The 22143-nt window shown below is 57.4% G+C and overlaps 1 protein-coding gene across 5 annotated transcripts in view; it reads right to left on the bottom strand.

Moving 5' to 3' along the window:
• Positions 1-637: 637 nt before the first annotated feature.
• The window catches only part of CELSR1 (cadherin EGF LAG seven-pass G-type receptor 1), a 182386-nt gene continuing 160880 nt past the window's right edge, over positions 638-22143 (bottom strand). For 3 of the 5 annotated variants that reach the window (XM_035281089.3, XM_078343462.1, XM_078343453.1), the window contains 12 exons: positions 19971-20171; positions 14849-15023; positions 8821-8933; positions 8330-8409; positions 6844-6970; positions 6131-6256; positions 5552-5646; positions 4959-5062; positions 4629-4778; positions 3880-4113; positions 3376-3631; positions 638-2655 (listed from right to left, as the gene is read on the bottom strand). In XM_035281089.3, coding sequence (XP_035136980.3) covers positions 2631-2655; positions 3376-3631; positions 3880-4113; positions 4629-4778; positions 4959-5062; positions 5552-5646; positions 6131-6256; positions 6844-6970; positions 8330-8409; positions 8821-8933; positions 14849-15023; positions 19971-20171 — 1686 coding nt within the window. In that variant the 3' untranslated portion in view covers positions 638-2630. The remainder of the gene's footprint in view (positions 2656-3375; positions 3632-3879; positions 4114-4628; positions 4779-4958; positions 5063-5551; positions 5647-6130; positions 6257-6843; positions 6971-8329; positions 8410-8820; positions 8934-14848; positions 15024-19970; positions 20172-22143) is intronic. The other 2 variants (XM_054242314.2, XM_078343456.1) reach the window with 1 other exon arrangement.

Below are 22143 nucleotides of genomic sequence, written 5' to 3'. Positions count from 1 at the left end.
CAGAAGTCACAGCAGCCCTCCTTAGAACCATGCTTCATGAAGTAAAGGTGAACACTCTTGGAATGAATGGAAAACTAGACGTGCCCAGCAGAGAAATACAAAGGAACCAAGTGGAAATTTAAAAACTTCACAGCATTTGAAATAAAAAATTCACTGGGTGAGTTCAGCAGCAGGATTAAGATGACAGAGGAAAAACACCAGCGAACTTGAAGATGGAGCACCAGAAATAATCAAATCTGAAGAACAATTAGAAAAAAGAATGAAGAAAGGTGAACAGAGCCTAGGGGACCGGTGGGAAAACATCACGAGATCTAACATCTGAGTAGCTGGAGCTGCAAAAGGAGAAAGATCAGTGCAAGACAAGAAAACAAGAAGTAATGGCAAAACCTCCTGAAATTTGGTGAGAGACATGCATTTACAGATTCAAGAACCTCAGGAAATGCGGAAGGAGGACCGCACACTGAGGCTCCGGCAGGCCAGCCAGGGAATGGACAAAGTCTGGACTCCAGGTTCCACTGGCCAGTGGGGCACGGACTTGGACAGCTCAGTGGCACGTCCATCGACCGTCCCTTCCATGGCCACCTCGGGTGCAGGGAGGGGCAGGTGTGTATGGAGAAAAACCAGCACTGCGGATGTACAAATTCAAAAATCTTAATTTATTGTAGACTCTTGTCATTTGCAATTCCAGTGTTTTGAACATTAATAAATACACGTGTTAAAACCCTCCAGTGTCTCATCTCTCCCATAAAGTCTTAAGTAATAAAAATAGGTTTCCGTTTTTCCTGTCTCAAACTGACAGTTTTTTGGTAACAGTTCTGATCAAATTTAAAATGACACCTCATGATGCTGGCTGTGGAGAATATAAAATAGAACCACCAAAAAAATTACAGCTCGGGGTAGACCCCGTTACAGTGAGAGTGGACCGTTAAGACTTCAAAACCTTTCTGCACTTAGGAAACGCCAGGGGCACAAAACCGGAGTTTTGTATCTTCGAAAGACCACTCACCTGGTAAGGCACATGAATAACTCATCCAGGCGTGAGGGCTGTGGGCCCTCATTTCATCCTCCTGCCCTGGACTGTCTTCAGCTACGCTCTTCCTCGAGCACGGGCGTCTGCTGACAGTGCTCACATTTTCATCCGGGCAGAGTTGAAAACTGAGCGTGGGCATCTCTGCCTTTCACCTGATTTTCGCCCTACTTTATGGTTTCTATTAGGAAGCAGCTGTGCCCATCACTGATTTGGGCACCTGATTTGAAGAACAAATGCTAAAATAAACCGTGTCTGAATAGTCCTGGGCCCCGATCCACAGCCCCTCGGGCCACGCTGTGTCAACTGCCTGCAGTGGGCCCGTCCCTAATGTGAATTTCCAAAAACAGTTTGGTAACCATGGAAGAGTGTGGCTGTGGCTTTGTCCCTCTGCACAATTGGCCATTTGAAGCAAAATGAAGTAATCGGTAAGACTCTGGGGGTGGGGGGGGGGTGGGACCCCTGCCTGCCTGGAGATCCTCTGAGTCTCCAGGAGGTAGAGGATTGGCAGGAGGGACGGAACAGCCTGGAAGACCACACGCCTCTGCCCAAATCGGGAGCCTGCAACACTTTAAGGTAGCAGGTCTCACTGGGAGCAGCAGCAAAGGACAAAGCCACCCCCATCTGCAGCTCCCGGGCCACCTGGGAGGGGGTGAAGGGAGAGGGTGGGGGTCAGGGGACAACCAGGTGAAAAGTAACAGCTGTGTGGCAACCGTGCCCCACAGTGACCTCAGCAGGACTCCTCACAGCTGCCCAGTGCCGGACTGCCCTGTCTAGAATTCACACAGCTGGGACAGACAGCAGCAGAGGGCAAACGCATGCCTGGCGAACACAGTGCGGACCCAGGGGCCCCGTGGGGAGGGCGCACGCCATCCTCGCTCTCCGGCCGAAGGCAGTTGTGTGACTTCGAACCGCTTGGTTTTAGCCCCACTGCTGACGTATTTTCCACCTTTAATCCACTGGGGCGACAGCTTTGTCAACACATGCCAGATTCAAGTACAACTGTGCAATCTTTACACAGAAGACAGCAAGAGATCATTCCATGGATCTTCGGGATCAACAGTCAGCACAAATGCAAAATATACACAGGTTTCACCTCCTCGGAGTCCCATACAAACATATAAAAGTATCTACACCTTTTCCACGTAGCAAAGCAACTTTAAGACAAGCGGTCTTTGCAAAGGGCTGCCGGCCACGGCCCTGCACTGCCGTGAGATGCCTGCACGGGCGGTGCTGGACCAGTCTTTGGTCTCTGCCCAATGTCCCTGAACTCCGGGCAGCCTTTGGGCCTGGTCTGGGCCCCTCCCACAGTTTTGGCTCTGTCTGTAGTCTTAGGACCCAGCGGTGCTGGCCTGGTGGTCCGCGAGTCGCTCATGCCTGTGGCCTTTGGCACTTGTTACCAGGTCTGACACATCCTGAGCTGCTGGGAGAGCCAAGACCTTTGTGTGTGGATGCAGTCGGGGGGCTGTCACCGTGGGGACCACCACACTCGGGGCCCACTTCACTCCAAAGGCAGTGGCCCCTCAGGCTCCAAGGTCCGAGGGCTCGGCGACGCAGCAGCCTGTGTGGGGGTGACAGGCTTGCCTCACGGTTTCCTGATGGTTCAAATTGAAGTTTCATTACTGCCTCTGCGCGTGGGAAGAAGCCATCAAGTAGGTGAAGGGTCAGTGAGGGCAGCGGCTGGGTGGGGTCCAAGGTCACTCGGGGGCAGGAACCCCCCATTAGGGGAGAGGGGGCGTCTGGGGGATCCAGGGAGGGCAAGCTCATGTTGGATGTGGCTGCCCTCGGGAGGCAGGAGAGGGGCCAGGACCAGCCGTGGGTCTCTGTGCTGCTGGTCTCTGAGCAGAGCACGAGGAATTCACGTTAGAAACCAGTCATCTCTACGGTGACTTTTGGGAGGGACGTCCTATAAAGACCTGGCTTCTCCCTTAAGAGTCTGGAGGGAGGGAGGAGCGACAGGGAGAGGTCTGGAGCCAGAATCCCAGCTCCACCCTGCCCCCTTCACCCAGGGATTCTGGGAGCCTCCATATCCTCAACCACAAGGTGGGTCCCAGAGGTCCCGGTCAGGACAGTGCTGATCCAATGCAAAGCCCTCCACCTTAGATCCTGGCTGCGGCTTCAGAGTCTCAGGGGCCTGCGACGTGCCCCCAGGATAGGGGGTCTGCCTTTCTCCAGGGGATCCTCCTGACCTCAGCTGCAGTGCCCCCCATCGCTGCCTGGGCTCCCTCATCACTCAGGGCTCCAGGTGAGGTGGGTGCCAGGTCCCTGACCACTGCGCCCCCTCTCTCCTCTGACTCAGGACAAGGGGGAAATGGGTGACCCCCACCCCAGAGGCCCAGGCTACTCACTCGGAGTCGGAGCCATCGGCCTGGGCGCTACCGGTGCACACGTTCATGGCCACCCCATTGAGGTGCTCACGCCCTGGCTCCCTCCCAGGGCTCTTGACCGTGATGGCGGGGTCCAGGCCTCCAGAGCCCAGGGAGGATGTGCATGAGGACGTGGGGCTCTGCTCACAGTGGGCCAGCTTCTCCCGGAGCCGGCCCTTCAGCATCTGCTCTGTCAGCGTCAGTGGCGGTGGATAGGTGACTTTATTTTTCAAGATGCCTGGAAGAAGGAGACGGGGCAAGGTCATGTCCGGGTGATGCTGCTGGGGCAGCTGCTGAGCAGCGTGAGTTAGAGCCAGCCTCAGCCTCTGTACTTCCTCCTCGTTCCCCAGTTCCCTGGGCTAGGCCAGAGGGCCACGTCTGTCCCACCCAGGACCTGCCCCACCAGCCCCACCCCCACCTCCAGACCAGGGACTGGCCCTTCTGGGTCCTCCAGCCTCCCACTGCAGCCCCGGCCTCCCCAGGCACCTTTCCTCTGCTCCGGGGGCTGGCTGCTGGCAGGCCTGGCCATGCTCCCGCTCTCCCGGTCTGGGGGGCGCTCGCTGCTGTGACCGCCTTGCTCCTCGAGGTGCAGTTCCACGCTGACCTTGGTCTCCACCTTCAGGCGGGGCTGGCTGCCGGGATCCTCAGGATCCTCACTGTCACTGCCGCCTAGGCTCTGGTCAGGCCAGATGGCTGGGACGTGGTTGACCACGGTGTCCCCTGAGGCACGAGGGTGGCACTCAGCAGGCAGGGGCACTGCCACTTGAGCTGTGCCCCTGAGCGCGACAGGTCTGGCGGGTCCTGGGGGGCTCTGACCTGCCTCTCCCAGACCTGCAGGCCTGGCAGGGCTGAACCCTAAAGGTGAGGAAACTGAGGCCCAGGAGGGAGAGTCCTGGCAGCAAGGCTGTCACTGGGCTGGCCCCCACCCCCTGCTGTATCTGTACCGGTAACCACACATGGCTGCCCTCCCATGCCCACAACCTGACCTGGCCCTTGCAGTGACAGCCCACAGAACTGCCTCCCAGATTTCCTGCCTCTGCCTGGGGGTTTGGCATGGGGAGCACTCCAGAGGCTGTGGGGGAGCCCAGCCAGAGTTCCCCAAACCCAGGCAGTCCTTCCATGTGACAGCAGTGCCGCTGGGCATGTCCTGGGAGGCAGGGACCCAGCCACGGCCAAGGCCTGCCTGGAGCCTGCTGTCCGCAGCCTGGGCGGTCCACTGTGCCCCATGCACTCACCTTTGGGGGTGCTGTGGATGGCGCCCCTGGCCGGGTCCCATTTATCCTCAGCCCCCACCCCGTCGTCCTCACTGTCTGATGAGTGTGAGGAGGCGTAAGAGCTGCTCTGCTCATCCAGGGACAGCTCACTATCCGAGTCAGAATCGTGGCCTGTGGACGGGTGGGGGACAGTGAGGCTCAGGCCCCAGAAGGTGAGGGGGTCCCACCAAGGGCCAGGTCCCTGCTGAGCATGGTGAGGCTGCTAGCACTTCTCCAGGGGCAGAGTCCAGTGATGGAAGGGACGTGGGACAAACAACCCTCGGGGTCCTCCCCTCCCCAGGGAAGCCATACCAGGGGGGTCTTTGGAGCCTCTAGGCAAGAAGGACGAGTCTGGCTCTCCACGGCTGCCCCGTGCCGGCCCAGAGGACACGCTGAGCTTCTGGACCCCTTCATCCCTAGAGAGGCCAGGGAGGGTGGGACAGGAGGTGCTGAAAAGTTCTTTGGAAGATTCTCTACCCCTACCCTTCTGTGTTCCCATCAAAACAGTTTCCCGAGTGTGGGGGGAAAAGGTCGGGGGGAAGGTGGGGGAGAAGGCAGGGGGAAAAGGTGGGGGGTGAAGTTCTGGGGAAAAGGTCAGGGGAAAGGTGAGGGGGAAGGTGGGGGGCAAGTTCTGGGGGAAGGTGGGGGTAAGTTCTGGGGGAAGGTGGGGGTAAGTTCTGGGTGAAAGGTGGGGGTAAGTTCTGGGTGAAAGGTGGGGGTAAGTTCTGGGTGAAAGGTGGGGGTAAGTTCTGGGGGAAGGTGGGGGTAAGTTCTGGGGGAAGGTGGGGGTAAGTTCTGGGGGAAAGGTGGTATCAGTTGAATGGCAGGACACAGGTGGGGGCGGTGGGGGCAAAGCCTGAGGGGGCTCGAGAGCCATGTCCCCCCACCTGGAGCAGGAGCCTGACCTGATGGTGCTGTCCAGTGAGGCGGTGGACTCGCCCAGGGCTGTGCGCAGCATGTCTGGCCCGTCGCCGAAGGTGCTGTTGCAGTTGAGGGAGCGCTGGGGGAGGGGAGGGGCTGGTCACTGCCGGGTGGAGGCCACATGACCACCACCGGGGATGGCTCTGTCCCCACGGCAAGTGCCCCACACCCACACCCTGGCTGGGCCCCTGCCCGGCACACAGAGCAGTCAACCCTCGCTGTGAACAAGAGCCTCCAGCAGCTGAGGGAAGCGCATCCCGGCCCACGCTGCCGCCCTCCCTCGCTACGGCCACTGCTTCTGGTCAGGGTCCTCGGTGGCCTGGCCCCCTCTTTCTAAGGCCTGGAAAAGCTGGGCTAGGATGCGACCGAGGCCCTGTCCGGCCGATTCTATCACTTCCTGGTGCTGTGACCGGCAGCGGCACCATGCTCCGTGGGTGGCTCTGCCATCCCCCCCCAACGAGGTCACACAGGCCGCAGGGCTGCGGCTGACGCTCCATCCTCCTCCCGCAGAGCCCCCGCCGCTCTCAGTGCCGCCCAGCTCCCAGGCCCTCGATGCCTTGTACCGTCAGCAGCATGGCCCTGGTGGTGGTGGAGTCCTCCAGGTGCAGCTTCCTCCCGCTGAGCACGCCCTTCACGTGCTTCCGGACCTCCTGGTTGAGCACGCAGTGGAAGAGGAGGACGGAGGGGCCCTGGAGGGAGGATGGCGGGTTCAGCCCTGGTGCTGCCTCCCTAGCAGTCCACCTGCCCTTAGGCACCAGCACAGCACAGTGGGGCTCAGAGCCTCGAGCGCACACCACACCCTCGGCCTCGGGGCCCAGGACATGCCAGGCCTCCCCCTTCTCAGGGACTGCTGATTTCTGGGAGGCAGGTGGGGAAGCTCAGAAACCAAGATGCCTGCACCAGGCCCCCTGCACTGGAGGCAGTGAGGGCCCCTGCTCGGGCCAGTCTTTTGGGTGTGCCTCCCACAGTCCTCAGCGCTCTCTGGGGTCCCCACTGTGTCGTAAGTCCACCTGCTAGGCAACGCTTGAAGTGGTCATTTCTAGAAGTGGCCCAGAAATGGCCATTTCTGCTCCCTGAAGATGCTGGCCTGGCCCTGGGGCCATCATCCCCAAACACAGTGGGGAAGAGGCACGGGCCCCTGCGCTGGCTGAACAGGGGACTGAGTCCTCGCAGACCCAGGAGGACCCCACGAAGGGCCCAGGCAGGGCTGCTTTGCCACGGCAGGCTGCCACCACCTCGCATCACAGCCCGGCCAGGCAACTCTGCAGCCACCTACCTGTGAGCCGCTGAAGACGGCGAAGAGGGAGTGCAAGCTCAGAGCGTCGCGGTTCACGGCCAGCAGCCCCAGCAGCCAGGTGGCGCTGATGAGCAGCAGCAGGAGGAAGGCGGTCCTCAGCAGGGAGCTGCGGGAGGGCAGGGTCAGCCCTGTACCCACCGCCGCCCGCCCCTGCCCACTCCCTTCCTGCCAAGCTCTCTGCGCGCCCACCCACCCATCTGTCCACCTGTGCACCCAGCCTTCATCCCCCTTGCTCCCGACCTCCCCTCCTAGCCAGGCACGGCTCATCCAGGAAGCAGACAGAGACCGTGTTAGTGGGGACAGTGGTGAGTGACATCAGGAAGCAAATGAAAGAACACAGGAGCCGTGGCGGCGACACCAGGCCAGGGGCCTGAGCCATGCCCGTGGCTGCGCTAGCTCCCGTGAGACGCCCTGGGGAGGGCGAGAGGAAGAACCCAGGCCTGCCCTTGACGAGCTGTGACCCTGTGAACCACTTCCCGAGCTCTGCCTCGGTCTCCCCATCTGTAAAAGGGGATGACAAAGGTGAATTCCCTCCCAGGGTTCAGAGGGGATGGAGCACATCAGGGTGACAGAGGCCGCAAGGTCCTCAGATCAGGGATGGCACTGAAGACGGGGAACCGCCGAGGCCACGCCCTCCTGTGCCACCCTAAATCCAGCCTCCCAGCCACTCACCACCGCTCCCTCTCCACCCCCTTCAGACTCCGCTGTCTCCTCCTGGCCCCCAGCCCCTGCTCAAGCCTTATCCCTTTGCCCATCCCTGGCTCAGTCCCATCTCTGCCAGGTCACCAGGGGCTACCTGGTTGTCTGAAAGATGCCCCTATCATCCCCTCCTGACCCCATCACGGCTTCTGGACACCGTGCTGAGTCCTCCCTTTGGGGGCCTAGTAGGTCCCTTCTCCTCCCTAGAACACTAGAGGTTCTCTCCATGCTGGCTCCTGTCCCACTCACCTCCTCTGAGGGTGGGGAGGGGATCTCCACTCCAGCAGCCCCAGCAACACCCTCATCACCCACCAGAAGCTTCCATTTTCCTGCCCCACCCATCTCCACTCTGATGACTCCAAGCAGCCCAGTGCTGACAACACATCTTAACGTGGGACGCTTCTGTGCCAGCTGGGAGGGACCGAGGCCCAGGGCTTGCTGCTGCCAGCCCCCCGTCCCCTCGGCTGACCTCCCCCGGCCCCCTCCCCTCAGCTGACCTCCCCCAGCCCCCTCCCCTAAGCTAACCTCCCCCAGCCCCCTCCCCTAAGCTAACCTCCCCTGCCCCTAGAGATGTAATGTGGGAACCTCTCTCGAGCCCCGGGACTTCTCCAGGCTGCCCCCAGCCCTCCTCGAGGCCCATATGTTCTCGTGCCCCACCACCCCAGCACAAAGACTGGACATGGAGGTCTCAGGGTCCAGCCAATGTGGCTGGTGGGATGAGCCCCACACCAGGTCCCACCCGCTGGTCACGTTCAGCCCCACTTACACGATCCCTTTTTTTTCATAATAATGGTGCTTTCTTTGGCAGGAAACTTTTGCAGATAGGACAAAAATGACGGTATTGATCTGAAAACAAGATAAGTCGATCAATGTCGGGTGGCCAACTCTTCTGTCTTGTCGCCACAGCCCTCCAACTGCCTAGAGCCCCTGAGGCCTCACCCTGCTCCCCACTCCTGCATCTCAGGGAGGGGTAGCTGGGTGAGGCCCCGATCCCTGGCCTGCAGGATGAAGCGCGCCTGTCCACACCCAGCCTGCCTGTGCAGGACCCTCCTGGGTGCTGGGTGCAGACAGTCTCACATGGACACGACGCGAGACCCAAATCCAGAGGGCGAGGTCCGGGAGGGGCCTGTCACAAATGGCCCTTCCTGCCCCGCCTTGGCTGCTCAGAGGAGTTGGTGGCCCTAGCCAGGCCAGGACATCCCTTCCAGCTGACACATGCTTGGGGCACCCGGACTCCTGTGAAGGCCCCGCACTCACAATCATAACAGCTCCGACGGGCCCCACAAAGCTCCAAATCAGGGTGTCTTGAAGGGACAGCCAGCAGAAGTCAGGGTTTCCGTAGCCCTGGGGGTCCAGGCCGACCGCCAGTCCTGAACACAGTGGGAGGCAGGAAACGGTGAGGGCCACATGTCCAGTGGCCACCCCCCTGCCAAGGGCCAGCCAGGGTGGGGTGAAATGGGGGACCCAGCATCTCCCTTCTCAGAGGGAAGAGTGAGGAGCCTGAGGAGGAAGTCTCGGCCTCTCTGAGCAGTCTCTCTGTGTGGGGTCTCAGGCTTGCCATGCCATGGCCCGGGTGGCAGCAGCTGCTCCAGGATTGGCCCCATGAGGGAGGGGGCCTGTCTGGGCCAGGGACTGTTGAGGAAGGCCACAGACCCTGGAAGGTGGCAGTGAGATGGTGCGGGAGGGACCGTGAAGGCAGGTGGTGCTTGGGAGAACCCTCTAGCTGAGCCATGTGGAGGTCAGGAGACGGTGATGGTGCAAGGGATGAGGCCCTGAGACAGATGGAGGACAGTGCCACCTGTGGGGCCATATTTGAATGTGGGGGGGACACCACACCCCCCCCATATCACATACAACCACGTGCACATGTCACACACATATACATACCCTGTACACATGCATGCAAGCACGTACACACACGTGCAGACAGGCATCACAAGTATACATAACGCAACCAGAGGCACACACCACATACGCACTCCCAAAACCGCCTCGCCACCGAGCCTGCTACGTGAGCTGCTTGTTTACACAAGGGAAGAAACGCCCTGAAGAGCAGCCATCGCTCCCAACCACCGTGTGACAAGCCAGATCCAGGCCGCCTGTCCATGGGGAGCATCCAGGTGGCAGGCAGGAGTGACCAGCAGGTGTGACTCGGTCCCTCTGTGCCCCTCCCCCGCCCTGGCCCAGCATGTGCTCCTGCCCATTCTCCTCATTTAGATACTGAGAAGATCCCAGCCCCCTGCGTCCTCCAGCACTTCCCACTCCCTCTAAAGGAGCCGGTTACCCAGGATCGAGGACAGTCAGGAGGCCTCAGATGGCCGGGCCAGGCCGCAGCTCCTGGCCACTGCCTACAGCTCAGTCTGAGGCTCCCAGGGAATTATTTTAAGATCTTGTGTGAGAGACCTAAATGTTAAACAAAACAAAACCTGTTTTTTGTTTTCTTTGGTTTTTTTGAGACGGAGTTTCGCTCTTGTTACCCAGGCTGGAGTGCAATGGCACGATCTCAGCTCACTGCAACCTCCGCCTCCTGGGTTCAGGCAATTCTCCTGCCTCAGCCTCCCGAGTAGCTGGGATTACAGGCACGCGCCACCGTGCCCAGCTAATTTTTGTATTTTTAGTAGAGACGGGGTTTCACCATGTTGACCAGGATGGTCTTGATCTCTTGACCTTGTGATCCACCCGCCCCGGCCTCCTAAAGTGCTGGGATTACAGGCGTGAGCCACCGAGCCCAGCCCCGAGGTGGCTTTTACATGAAGCCACGTGAGCCCCTTCTAGGCCACCCTCTTCATCTCGGTGTCTCTCATAGTAAGCCCTGAGTTAGGCACAGTATAGCTGGTCACATCACAGAGTGACAGCTGCCACCCCGCCCAAGCTGCCCTCACCTCAGCGGCCCTGGGTGGTGGTGAAAAAGGTTCCTCAGGGTCCCTTAGAGTAGGGGGAGATGAGTCACATCAGAACACCCAGGCCAGGGGCCTGTGTGGTTGGAACCTGGTCAGCAACGTCGCTGTGGAGACCAGGACGGTCCAGCAAGTGACCATCACGGCACTGGCCCCAGAGGGGCTGCTGGACGCTGCCCTGGGGTAACTGCCTCCTACTCCAGTGCCTCTGGCCTCAGACTGTGTCCAATTCCCAGAACCCAGGGATTACTCAGGAAAAGAGCTTCAGTTCTTCCTTTTGTGAAAAAAGGTGGATCTTTCTAAGTAGGGAGCTAACTTTGACTTTCTGATTTTTAGCAAAACGTGTGAACTACAAAGTCTGTTCTACTCACTGATTCACTCATTCACTCACTCACCTATCCACCCATTCCACCCACCCACCATCTCATCCACCTAGCTACCGTCCATCCACCCATCCATCCACCCACCATCTCATCCACCTACCTACCGTCCATGCACCCACCATCTCATCCACCTAGCTACCGTCCATCCACCCATTCCACCCACCCACCATCTCATCCACCTACCTACCGTCCATCCACCCATCCATCCACCCACCATCTCATCCACCTAGCTACCGTCCATCCACCCATCCATCCACCCACCATCTCATCTACCTAGCTACCGTCCATGCACCCATCCATCCACCCACCATCTCATCCACCTACCGTCCATGCACCCACCATCTCATCCACCTACCTACCGTCCATGCACCCACCATCTCATCCACCTAGCTACCGTCCATCCACCCATTCATCCACCCACCATCTCATCCACCTAGCTACCGTCCATCCACCCATTCCACCCACCCACCATCTCATCCACCTACCTACCGTCCATCCACCCATCCATCCACCCACCATCTCATCCACCTAGCTACCGTCCATGCACCCACCATCTCATCCACCTAGCTACCGTCCATGCACCCACCATCTCATCCACCTAGCTACCGTCCATCCACCCATCCATCCACCCACCATCTCATCTACCTAGCTACCGTCCATCCACCCATCCATCCACCCACCATCTCATCCACCTACCTACCGTCCATGCACCCACCATCTCATCCACCTACCGTCCATGCACCCACCATCTCATCCACCTAGCTACCGTCCACCCACCCATCATCTCATCCACCTAGCTACCGTCCATCCACCCATCCACCCACCCACCATCTCATCCACCTAGCTACCGTCCATCCACCCATCCACCCACCCACCATCTCATCCGCCTACCTACCGTCCATGCACCCATCCATCCACCCACCATCTCATCCACCTACCTACCGTCCATGCACCCACCATCTCATCCACCTAGCTACCGTCCATCCACCCACCATCTCATCCACCTAGCTACCGTCCATCCACCCATCATCTCATCCACCTAGCTACCGTCCATCCACCCACCATCTCATCCACCTAGCTACCGTCCATCCACCCATCATCTCATCCACCTAGCTACCGTCCATCCACCCACCATCTCATCCACCTAGCTACCGTCCATCCACCCATCATCTCATCCACCTAGCTACCGTCCATCCACCCACCATCTCATCCACCTAGCTACCGTCCATCCACCCATCATCTCATCCACCTAGCTACCGTCCATCCACCCACCATCTCATCCACCTAGCTACCGTCCATCCACCCATCATCTCATCCACCTAGCTACCGTCCATGCACCCACCATCTCATCCACCTAGCTACCGTCCATCCACCCATCCACCCACCATCTCATCCGCCTACCTACCGTCCATGCACCCATCCATCCACCCACCATCTCATCCACCTACCTACCGTCCATGCACCCACCATCTCATCCACCTAGCTACCGTCCATCCACCCACCATCTCATCCACCTAGCTACCGTCCACCCACCCATCATCTCATCCACCTAGCTACCGTCCATCCACCCATCCACCCACCCACCATCTCATCCACCTAGCTACCGTCCATCCACCCATCCACCCACCCACCATCTCATCCACCTAGCTACCGTCCATGCACCCAGCCATCCACCCACCATCTCATCCACCCACCATCTCATCCACCTAGCTACCGTCCATCCACCCACCATCTCATCCACCTAGCTACCGTCCATGCACCCATCCATTCACCCACCATCTCATCCACCTAGCTACTGTCCATCCACCCATCCATCTCATCCACCATCTCATCCACCTAGCTACCGTCCATGCACCCATCCACACACCCACCATCTCATCCACCTAGCTACCGTCCATCCACCCATCCATTCACCCACCATCTCATCCACCTAGCTACTGTCCATCCACCCACCATCTCATCCACCTAGCTACCGTCCATCCACCCATCCATCCACCCACCATCTCATCCACCTAGCTACCGTCCATCCACCCACCATCTCATCCACCTAGCTACCGTCCATGCACCCATCCATCCACCCACCATCTCATCCACCTAGCTACTGTCCATCCACCCATCCATCTCATCCACCATCTCATCCACCTAGCTACCGTCCATGCACCCATCCACACACCCACCATCTCATCCACCTAGCTACCGTCCATCCACCCATCCATTCACCCACCATCTCATCCACCTAGCTACTGTCCATCCACCCACCATCTCATCCACCTAGCTACCGTCCATCCACCCATCCATCCACCCACCATCTCATCCACCTAGGTACCGTCCATCCACCCATCCATCCACCCACCATCTCATCCACCTAGCTACCGTCCATCCACCCATCCATCAACCCACCATCTCATCCACCTAGCTACCGTCCATCCACCCACCCATCCACCCATCCATCCACCCACCATCTCATCCACCTAGCTACCGTCCATCCACCCACCCACCATCGCATCCACCTAGCTACCGTCCATCCACCCATCCACCCACCATCTCATCCACCTAGCTACCGTCCATCCACCCATCCACCCACCATCTCATCCACCTAGCTACTGTCCATCCACCCACCATCTCATCCACCTAGTTACTGTCCATCCACCCATTCCATCCACCCACCATCTCATCCACCTAGCTACCGTCCATCCACCCATCCATCAACCCACCATCCCATCCACCTAGCTACCGTCTATCCACCCATCCATCAACCCACCATCCTATCCACCTACCTACCATCCATCCACCCATCCATCCACCATCTCATCCACCTAGCTACCGTCCATCCACCCATCCATCCACCCATCCATCCACCCACCATCTCATCCACCATCTCATCCACCTAGCTACTGTCCATCCACCCATTCCATCCACCCACCGTCTCATCTACCTAGCTACCATCCATCCACCCATCCATCCACCCACCTACCATCCATCCACCTCTCCATCCACCCACCAACTCATCCACCATCTCATCCACCTAGCTACCGTCCATCCACCCATTCCACCCACCCACCATCTCATCCACCTAGCTACCGTCCATCCACCCATTCCACCCACCCACCATCTCATCCACCTAGCTACCGTCCATCCACCCATTCCACCCACCCACCATCTCATCCACCTAGCTACCGTCCATCCACCCATTCCACCCACCCACCATCTAATCCACCTAGCTACCGTCCATCCACCCATTCCACCCACCCACCATCTCATCCACCTAGCTACCGTCCATCCACCCATTCATCCATTCCTCCATCCATCATCCTATCCATCCACCCACCTGTTCTTCCATCCATCCACCCACCCATCCAATCAACTCTCATCCCTCCAGCTACTCTTCCAGTCATCCTATCCACCCACCTGCTCTTCCATCCATCCACCCATTCACCCATCCATCACTCATCTCTCCATCCCTGCATCCATCTACCCACCCATCCACTTACTTGTCCCATCCCTCCATCCACCCACCCATCCATCCACTCATTCCTCCACACATATTTCCATCTACTCCCTCACCTCCATCCATACATTCATCCCATCCATCCATCTATCCACTCACTCACCCCCACTTATCCATCCACTCATTTCCACCCATCCATCCACCCACCCACCCACGCACGCACTCACTGGCTCTTCCCTCCATCCCTATGTGTAGACATGGGATTTTCATCTGTTAGGTACTGCAGAAATAACCCTTTAGAGACCTGGACCCAGCTCTCAAGGAGCTCACAGCTTACAGAAGACATCTCCCCAGGTGTCTGCCATTGCCCCCATGCATGCAGACAAGCGTGCAGGGCTGGGGCCTCCTCTGCTGGGGGCTGGGCAGAGAAGAGAAAGGACAGGTCTCCAGCACAGCTGAGGGCCTCGGCTCCCATGGCAACGACACATGGATCCCCTGCTGAGCAGGGGTCTGTTGGAAACCTGCACTTTAAGCGGGGCTGCTCTGCGCATCCTCACCTGTGACGATGGCCGGGATGCCCCAGCCCACGACGTAGTAGAACCGCATAGGCCCCGCATCGATGTTGCGCACCTCGGTCAGCATGCGGTAGACATGCAGGCTCTCCACCAGGGTCCAGGCGAAGGTGCTCATGTAGATGAAGTGGAGGAGGATGGCGACCACTGTGCACAGGAACTGCGCAGGGAACGGACAGGCTCAGCAGGCGCCCCTGCAGCCCGGGAACGGGCGGGCTCAGCCGGCGCCCCTGCAGCCCGGGCTGCGGCCAGACAGGCATGAGGGAGGGTGGGAGAGCTAACAGTTCCAACCACTCTGTGCGTCTGTCCTCAACAGAGCAGGGCTACATGTCTGGCCAGTGGCTGAGAGCCAGGAACTGAAAATCAACATCATGGGGCAGCTGAGCCAGCCCTGCCTGCCTGGGCAGAGGGCGGCATGACAATGACAGGGGCAGACCAGCCTCCAGGCCATGAACACAAACCTGTGCTCGGGAACTGCACCTGACACGTGGCCTGGGGCAGCTTCACACCCAGTACTCTGGGAGGGTCTGCCTGGCCGGTGCCCCCAAGGCTGCTGACAGCTGGGAGAGGGTGGCAGGCTCTCCTCTGGGTCCTGGGAGGCTGAATCAGCCAAGGGTGAGATGGGGGGAGGAGATGGGAGCATTTGGAGGGTCGCACCCTGACCCCACCCACAGTTGGCCTGCTCTGGACACAGTGTCTAATCCTCAGCAGCCATCCATCAGTCCGCCTTACCAGGGGTCCCAAGGAATTACCCTTTAAAAGACACAAAAGGGTAGGAGGAAAAGGAGGGCCCATGCCTCAACCCCAGGCTGGAGGCCACTTTGCTCAGGCACCAGGTCACGGCACCCCCAGGGGAGGTTGACACAGTGCAGGCGGCCCTGCTCCCACATCAGCCTCGAGGGGCCAGGCACCCTCCAAAAACAACGCCCCTGAGGTGGGGAGGGCCCCAAGACAGCACCGCATCTGTCAGATGCAGAACAGAGCAGGAACCAATGCAGAGAACGCCGGTGACAGGCCCTTTGCCTCGGACCACAGACTTGATCAGGCAATGATGCGTGAGCCTGTGGCTGGTGAACCCCAGTTTCCTGAGTGGAAATCATCTGGCTTAGGAAAAGGCAGGCGGCGAGAAGGCTGGTTGGCTGCTTTAAATAACGTGAAAAGTATCGAATATCAGCCGGGCATGGTGGCTCAAGCCTGTAATCCCAGCACTTTGGGAGGCCGAGGCGGGTCTCGAGACCATCCTGGTCAACACGGTGAAACCCTGTCTCTACTAAAAATACAAAAAAAAAAAAAATTAGCTGGGCGTGGTGGCGCGTGCCTGTAACCCCAGCTACTCAGGAGGCTGAGGCAGGAGAATTGCCTGAACCCAGGAGGCGGAGGTTGCAGTGAGCCAAGATCGCGCCATTGCACTCCAGCCTGGGTAACAAGAGCAAAACTCTGTCTCAAAAAAACAAAAAAAAAAAGAAAAGTATCGAGTATCAGATGAAGCAGCACATGGGGGAAAAACCGCGAAAAGTAAAGCCACAGAACCACCTTTTGAAAACAGAAAGTGAGGACTGTGCCGTCCTGGCTACAGCAGGTCGTACCTGCTTCCGTCACCGACCTACCGCCTTCCCCAGAAATAGAACAAAGACAACAGCGGATGCATAATAAGTCATGTCAGCCTGCCAGCGCTCTGAGAGATGAAAAACCTCGCCCAGAGATAGGACTGCGGGTTTAAAAAACCCTGTAAAGCCCGGGCACGCTGCCAAGACCCTAGAATGATGCCCGGGCGCCCTTTCCTTCTCCTGCTCAGCCGTGCGTGGCTGCCGGAACAGCGCTCACTCCCGGGGAGATGAGTCATGCTGGAACCCAGGGGCCGCCCGGGCTCTGCAGGTGGGGTTGAGTTGCAGGGAGTGGCCTGCGCCTCCCTCTCCCCCATTCACACCACTCAAAAGCGCAGTGAAGGGTTGAGATGCGTCGCACACTTCTGGAGAGGCTTCCCCGTCCAGTGCGCTGAGAACATGCCCATTGCAGGGACGCGCCTGGCTGTGGGTGTGAAGAAACCCCTCCACGGTAGCAGCAGCACTGACTGCCATGTAGACCCCACACATGGAGCCCCCGCCAGCCCAAGGCCTGGGAGCACCTGGGAGCAGCGGGGAGGGTTGACCCTGGCTGGTCCGAACACGCCTTGGGGCTCATCCGTGGTGGGCCAGGCCTGGTGCTCCACCTACCACTGCTGGGAAGCCATGGCACCTTCTCAAGGGTGAACTTCGGGTGTCAGGGGGTGCCCACCTTCCCTCTTGAGCTGAGGGGGGTCTGGAGAGGTCCCACTGCTTGCCGTAAAACAGGAGGAGCAGCTCAGGTTGGCATGTGGCCCTGAGCAGCTAGCCGGAAGGTTCCAGCTTGGTCTTTCTATTCCACTTCCCTCCCCAGGGCCTGTCCACTGCTACAGATACCCTCTCCACCCCTGCCTTGGAGGCGGCCTCCCCGGCTCACGCACATGCCTTCCTTGGCCCCACAGGTGTCCCATCTCAACCAGACCTTGCCTCTCAACAGGTGGTGTCTTCATCTACTCATTCTCCCTTCTGGAAACGTCAAAGGCCCCCAAGCCCTCCTTCCCAGCTGGCCCTGCCCCTCCTTTCTCCCCATGCCCAATGCCCTGGCTTCGGTTCTGGGTCCCCACTCCGCCTCCCAGGCTTGTGCGCTCCGTCAGAATGCTCTGCTCCTCCGCCTGCTGTCCGCCTGCTGCCTGGCTCCTGTTTCTATTTTTTCTTTTTTTGAGACAGGGTCTCACTCTGTTGCCCAGGCTGGAGCGCAACGGTGAAATCTCAGCTCCCTGCAACCTCTGCCTCCCAGGTTCAAGCAATTCTCGTGTCTCAGCCTCCCGAGTAGCTGGGATTACGGGTGCCTGCCACCATGCCCAGCCAAGTTTTGTTTTTAGTAGAGATGGGGTTTTACCACGTTGGCCAGGCTGGTCTCGAACTCCTGACCTCAAGTGATCTGCCTGTCTCAGCCTCCCAAAGGTATCCTGCTGGCATTACAGGCGTGAGCCACCACACCCAGCCCTTCAGTCAGTCTCCACAAGACTCGTATTTCACGTCTCGGATGTACCAGCATCCGAGATGTTCAAAGCAGTGCCTTCTCATCCCCAGCACCGCCGATATGTGTTTTTAGTCTTTTCTCAGTCTTAGATTTGTCTTTCAAAACGAATTAGGGATTTATTTTCTATTTCACTGATTTCTGCTTTTTATTGTCTCCGTTCATATCTCCTAAATTTACCTCTAAATTCTGCCTTGATTCTATGCTGCCAGTTCCAGTGTGTAATTTTCACTGACAGCTTTTTCGTTATGAATCTTCCCAATTCCTCTGAACTGTTTAAGTCAGTCTGTGCTTTCTATAGGGATGTTTTGGGTTCATTTTATTAGGTACATAAAAATTTATCAGTTTATATCTTCCCAATGAATGGACCTTTTTATAGCAGCACTGTCTCTAAATATCACCATTCCTCCTCAAGCCGAGTTAGTCTGCTCATGGTATAGAGCCCCAGGCTCACTCCGGCTGGTACTTATCTGTCATCTCCCTTCTCATCATTCTCAACCTTTACGCCTCTTGTAAGCTCCACACGCGGGCTGACTCCGACCTCACTTTGTCTTCTAAGCTCTATGTCATGAACAAGGTCCTATCTTTTTTTTTGTGAGACAGAGTCTTGCTCTGTCACCAAGCTCAAGTGCAGTGGTGTGGTCTCAGCTCACTGCAACCTCTGCTGCCCGGGTTCAAGCAATTCCCCTGCTTCAGCCTCCTCAGTAGCTGGGACTACAGGTACATGCCACCATGCCAGGCTAATTTTTTTGTATTTTAGTAGAGACAGGATGATCTTGATCTCCTGACCTTGTGATCCACCCACCTTGGACTCCCAAAGTGCTGGGATCACAGGTGGGAGCCCGAGGTCCTATCTTGAGCTCACTGGCAGGGTGAAGTCACAGGGCTGTCAGGACTAGAACCCTCAGTACAGGGACACAGACTAGATTTCCCAGGCATGGCCACCGGTGCCTCAGTGGGCTCCACACCAGCGGCCAGACTGTGCCAGCCAGGGTTCTCAGCTCTCCTCACTGGATGCTGCCACCCCCTGGGTGTGCTCTGGTCTCTGCACCTCCCTAGCCTGCTGCCTGGAGGACCTCTCTCCAGCTTTCCATCTCAGCCATCTCAGCCACTTTCCAGGGCAGCCTCTGCTGTCACCCAAGCTGGGGAACACCCCTCAGGGATGCTTAGCTGTGGGATCACCAGCTCCAGGAAGGTGGGGACCCAGACTGCTTGTTCCATTCCCCCCTATGTTCCCAGCCCCAGGCACACAGTAGGTGCTCATTCATTGTACAACTACTGACAGTGTGAATGGTGACTGAGGTAAAGGGTTAGATGCACCCAAAGTCACTGTGAATTCAGCAGCTAAAGATCCAATGTGGGTCAGCTCTCCCCATACATAATTTCAGAAAAGGGCCCCGGCCGGGCATGGTGGCTCACACATGTAATCCCAGCACTTTGAGAGGGCAGGTGGATCACCTGAGGTCAGGAGTTTGAGGTCATCCTGGCCAACATGGTGAAACCACGTCTCTATGAAAAATACAGAAATTAACCAGGCATGGTGGTGCATGCCTGTAATCCCAGCTACTAGGGAAGCTGAGGCAGGAGAATCGCTTGAAACTGGCGAGCCGAGATCATGCCACTACACTCCAGCCTGGGCGAGAGAGAGAGACTCCATCTCAAAAGAAGAAAGGAAAGGGCCCCCCCATCTCCCAATAAAGAGGGTGGTGAAGTGCTTGGACCTGCTGGTGAATACCACGCCTCCACCCACAGCCTGTGACCTGGCAGGTTCCTCTAGGGCATCTGTGAATCAGAGGTGGTGGCGGTGAGGAGGACGCCAGCCAGGGTGCTTGCACGGGACTACTAAGGCAGGCGGATCACCTGAGGTCAGGAGTTCGAGACCAGCCTGGCCAACATGGTGAAACCTCGTCTCCACTAAAAATATAAAAATTAGCTGGGTGTGGTGGCGGGCCTGTAATTCCAGCACTTTGGGAGAAGGCTCCAAGGTGCAGCCCAGACAGTGGGGAGGGGAGCAGAGTGGTCATACCGGGTTCTCCGTCTGGTTGATCCCCATCACGAACACCAGCTGAGAGAGGAAAAGTGCGGCAGCCAGGTGCTTGTGAATGCTGTGCAGGTTGGAGCACAGCGCGTGGACCAGACTCAGGAGGACGAAGGCCACCAGCAGGGCTGCCAGCGACAAGGACACGGCGGCGTAGGTGACGATCTTCAGCGGCAGGACCTCCCCATTCTGTGGGCGGGAAGGTTGAAGGCAGGAGAGAAGGTAAGGGCTGAGGCTCAGATCTGTTCGTTGCGTAAGAGAGACAAATTACACACTTGCTTATTAAATGATCAAATGCTGGCAGGAACCAGCGTGACTGTCACGTTGTTCTCAGGGCGGCACAAAACAAGCACAAAGCAGAGATGAACAGTGTGGGGTGACAAGTTCTGGAGGCGGATGGTGGTGACGGCCGCAGAGCGACAGGAATGTACCCAGTGTCACCGGCCGTACTTGTAGATGGGAAATCGTGTGTTATGCAGATTTTGCCACATTAAAAAACAATAAAACCGGCGGGGCGCAGTGGCACATGCCTGTAACCCCAGCACTTTGGGAATCTGAGGCGGGGGTGGGGGTTCACCTAAGGTCAGGAGTTCGAGACCAGCCTAGCCAAGGCGTTGAAACCCCGTCTCCACTAAAAATACAAAAGTTAGCTGGGTGTGGTGGTGGGCCTGTAATCCGAGCTACCCAAGAGGCTGAGGCAGGAGAATCCCACGAACCCAGGAAGCAGAGAGCTTGCATTGAACCAAGATGGCTCCACTACACTCCAGTCTGGGCAACAGAAGGAGGCTCCATCTCAAGAAAAAAAAACTAAAAACCCCACAGGCAATTCCTGCGTACGCGGAAGGTAAACGTGTCTCCTCCACAGGTGCATGCAATACCTCTTGGACTTCCTCGTAATTCTATCATGGCCTTACGCTTTTGGCTGAAAGACTTACCCTCACTTTACAAAGAAAAGGAGTACTTGTGGTAATACGACATGAATGTAATTTCCTTTGTTCAGCAAAACCTTTTACTGAGCACTGATTAAGCGGCAGACATTCTCACAGACCCACGAGAGCACGTTCCACATCATCCTTAGATGGCAGCTCTGAGGAGAGTGCGGATGTGACCCTCATCTTCCTTCCAGGTGAGAAAAGCAATGCTTAAAGGAGCTAAACAGGCTGGGTGCAATGGCTCACGCTTGTAATCCCAGCACTTTGGGAGGTCAAGGCTGGCGGATCACCTGAGGTCAGGACTTTGAGACCAGCCTGACCAACGTGGAGAAACCCTGTCTCTACTAAAAATATAAAATTAGCCAGATGTGGTGGTGCACGCTTAAGATCCCAGCTATGTGGGAGGCTGAGGCAGGAGAATGGCTTGAACCTGGGAGGGGGAAGTTGCAGTGAGTTGAGATCACTCCACTGCGCTCCAGCCTGGGCAACAAGAGCAAAACTCCATCACATAAAAAGAAGAAAAGCTAAACAACTTGCTGAGCATGGGTGGAGCTTCAGGTTTCAGTTATGTGGACTGGCAGGCTTGATGCTTCAATTGCCATGGCAACGGGCATCTGTACCCTCCTCACCCGTCCTGTTGTTCCTGCTTCACCCTTACTATGACGTGTTCTATCATTACCACCAGCACACAGATGTCCTATGCCCCCTCCACATGTCTCTATCACAGCTCATTATATAAACTTACTTTTCAAATTTCCAGATCTCTTACTATACTTTTTTTTTTTTAATTTTTTTTAGACAGTGTCTGGCTCTGTTGCCCAGGCTGGAGTGCAGAGGCACGATCTCAGCTCATTGCAGCCTCTGCCTCCTGGGCTCAAGCCATCCTCCTACCTCAGCCTGCCAAGTAGCTGGGACTACAGGCACGCATCACCATGCCCGGCTAGATTCTGTATTTTTGGTTGAGCCAGGGTTTTACTATGTTTCCCAGGCTGGTCTTAAACTTGTGAGCTCAAGTGATCTGCCTGCCTCAGCCTCCCAAAGTGCTGGGATTACAGCTTCGAGCCACCACACCCAACCTTATTATGCATTTCTTACGGGCATTGAACATGTCTTTATAAAAAAAAGGCTGGGCATGGTGGCTCACACCTGTAATCCCAGCACTTTCAGAGGCCTAGGCAGGTGGATCACCTGAGGTCAGGAGTTCGACCTGCCTGGCCAACATGGTGAAA

This window comes from Callithrix jacchus, chromosome 1, assembly GCF_049354715.1.
Source record: "Callithrix jacchus isolate 240 chromosome 1, calJac240_pri, whole genome shotgun sequence".
NCBI lineage: Eukaryota > Metazoa > Chordata > Mammalia > Primates > Cebidae > Callithrix > Callithrix jacchus.
This window is presented reverse-complemented; position numbering and strand designations above follow the sequence as displayed.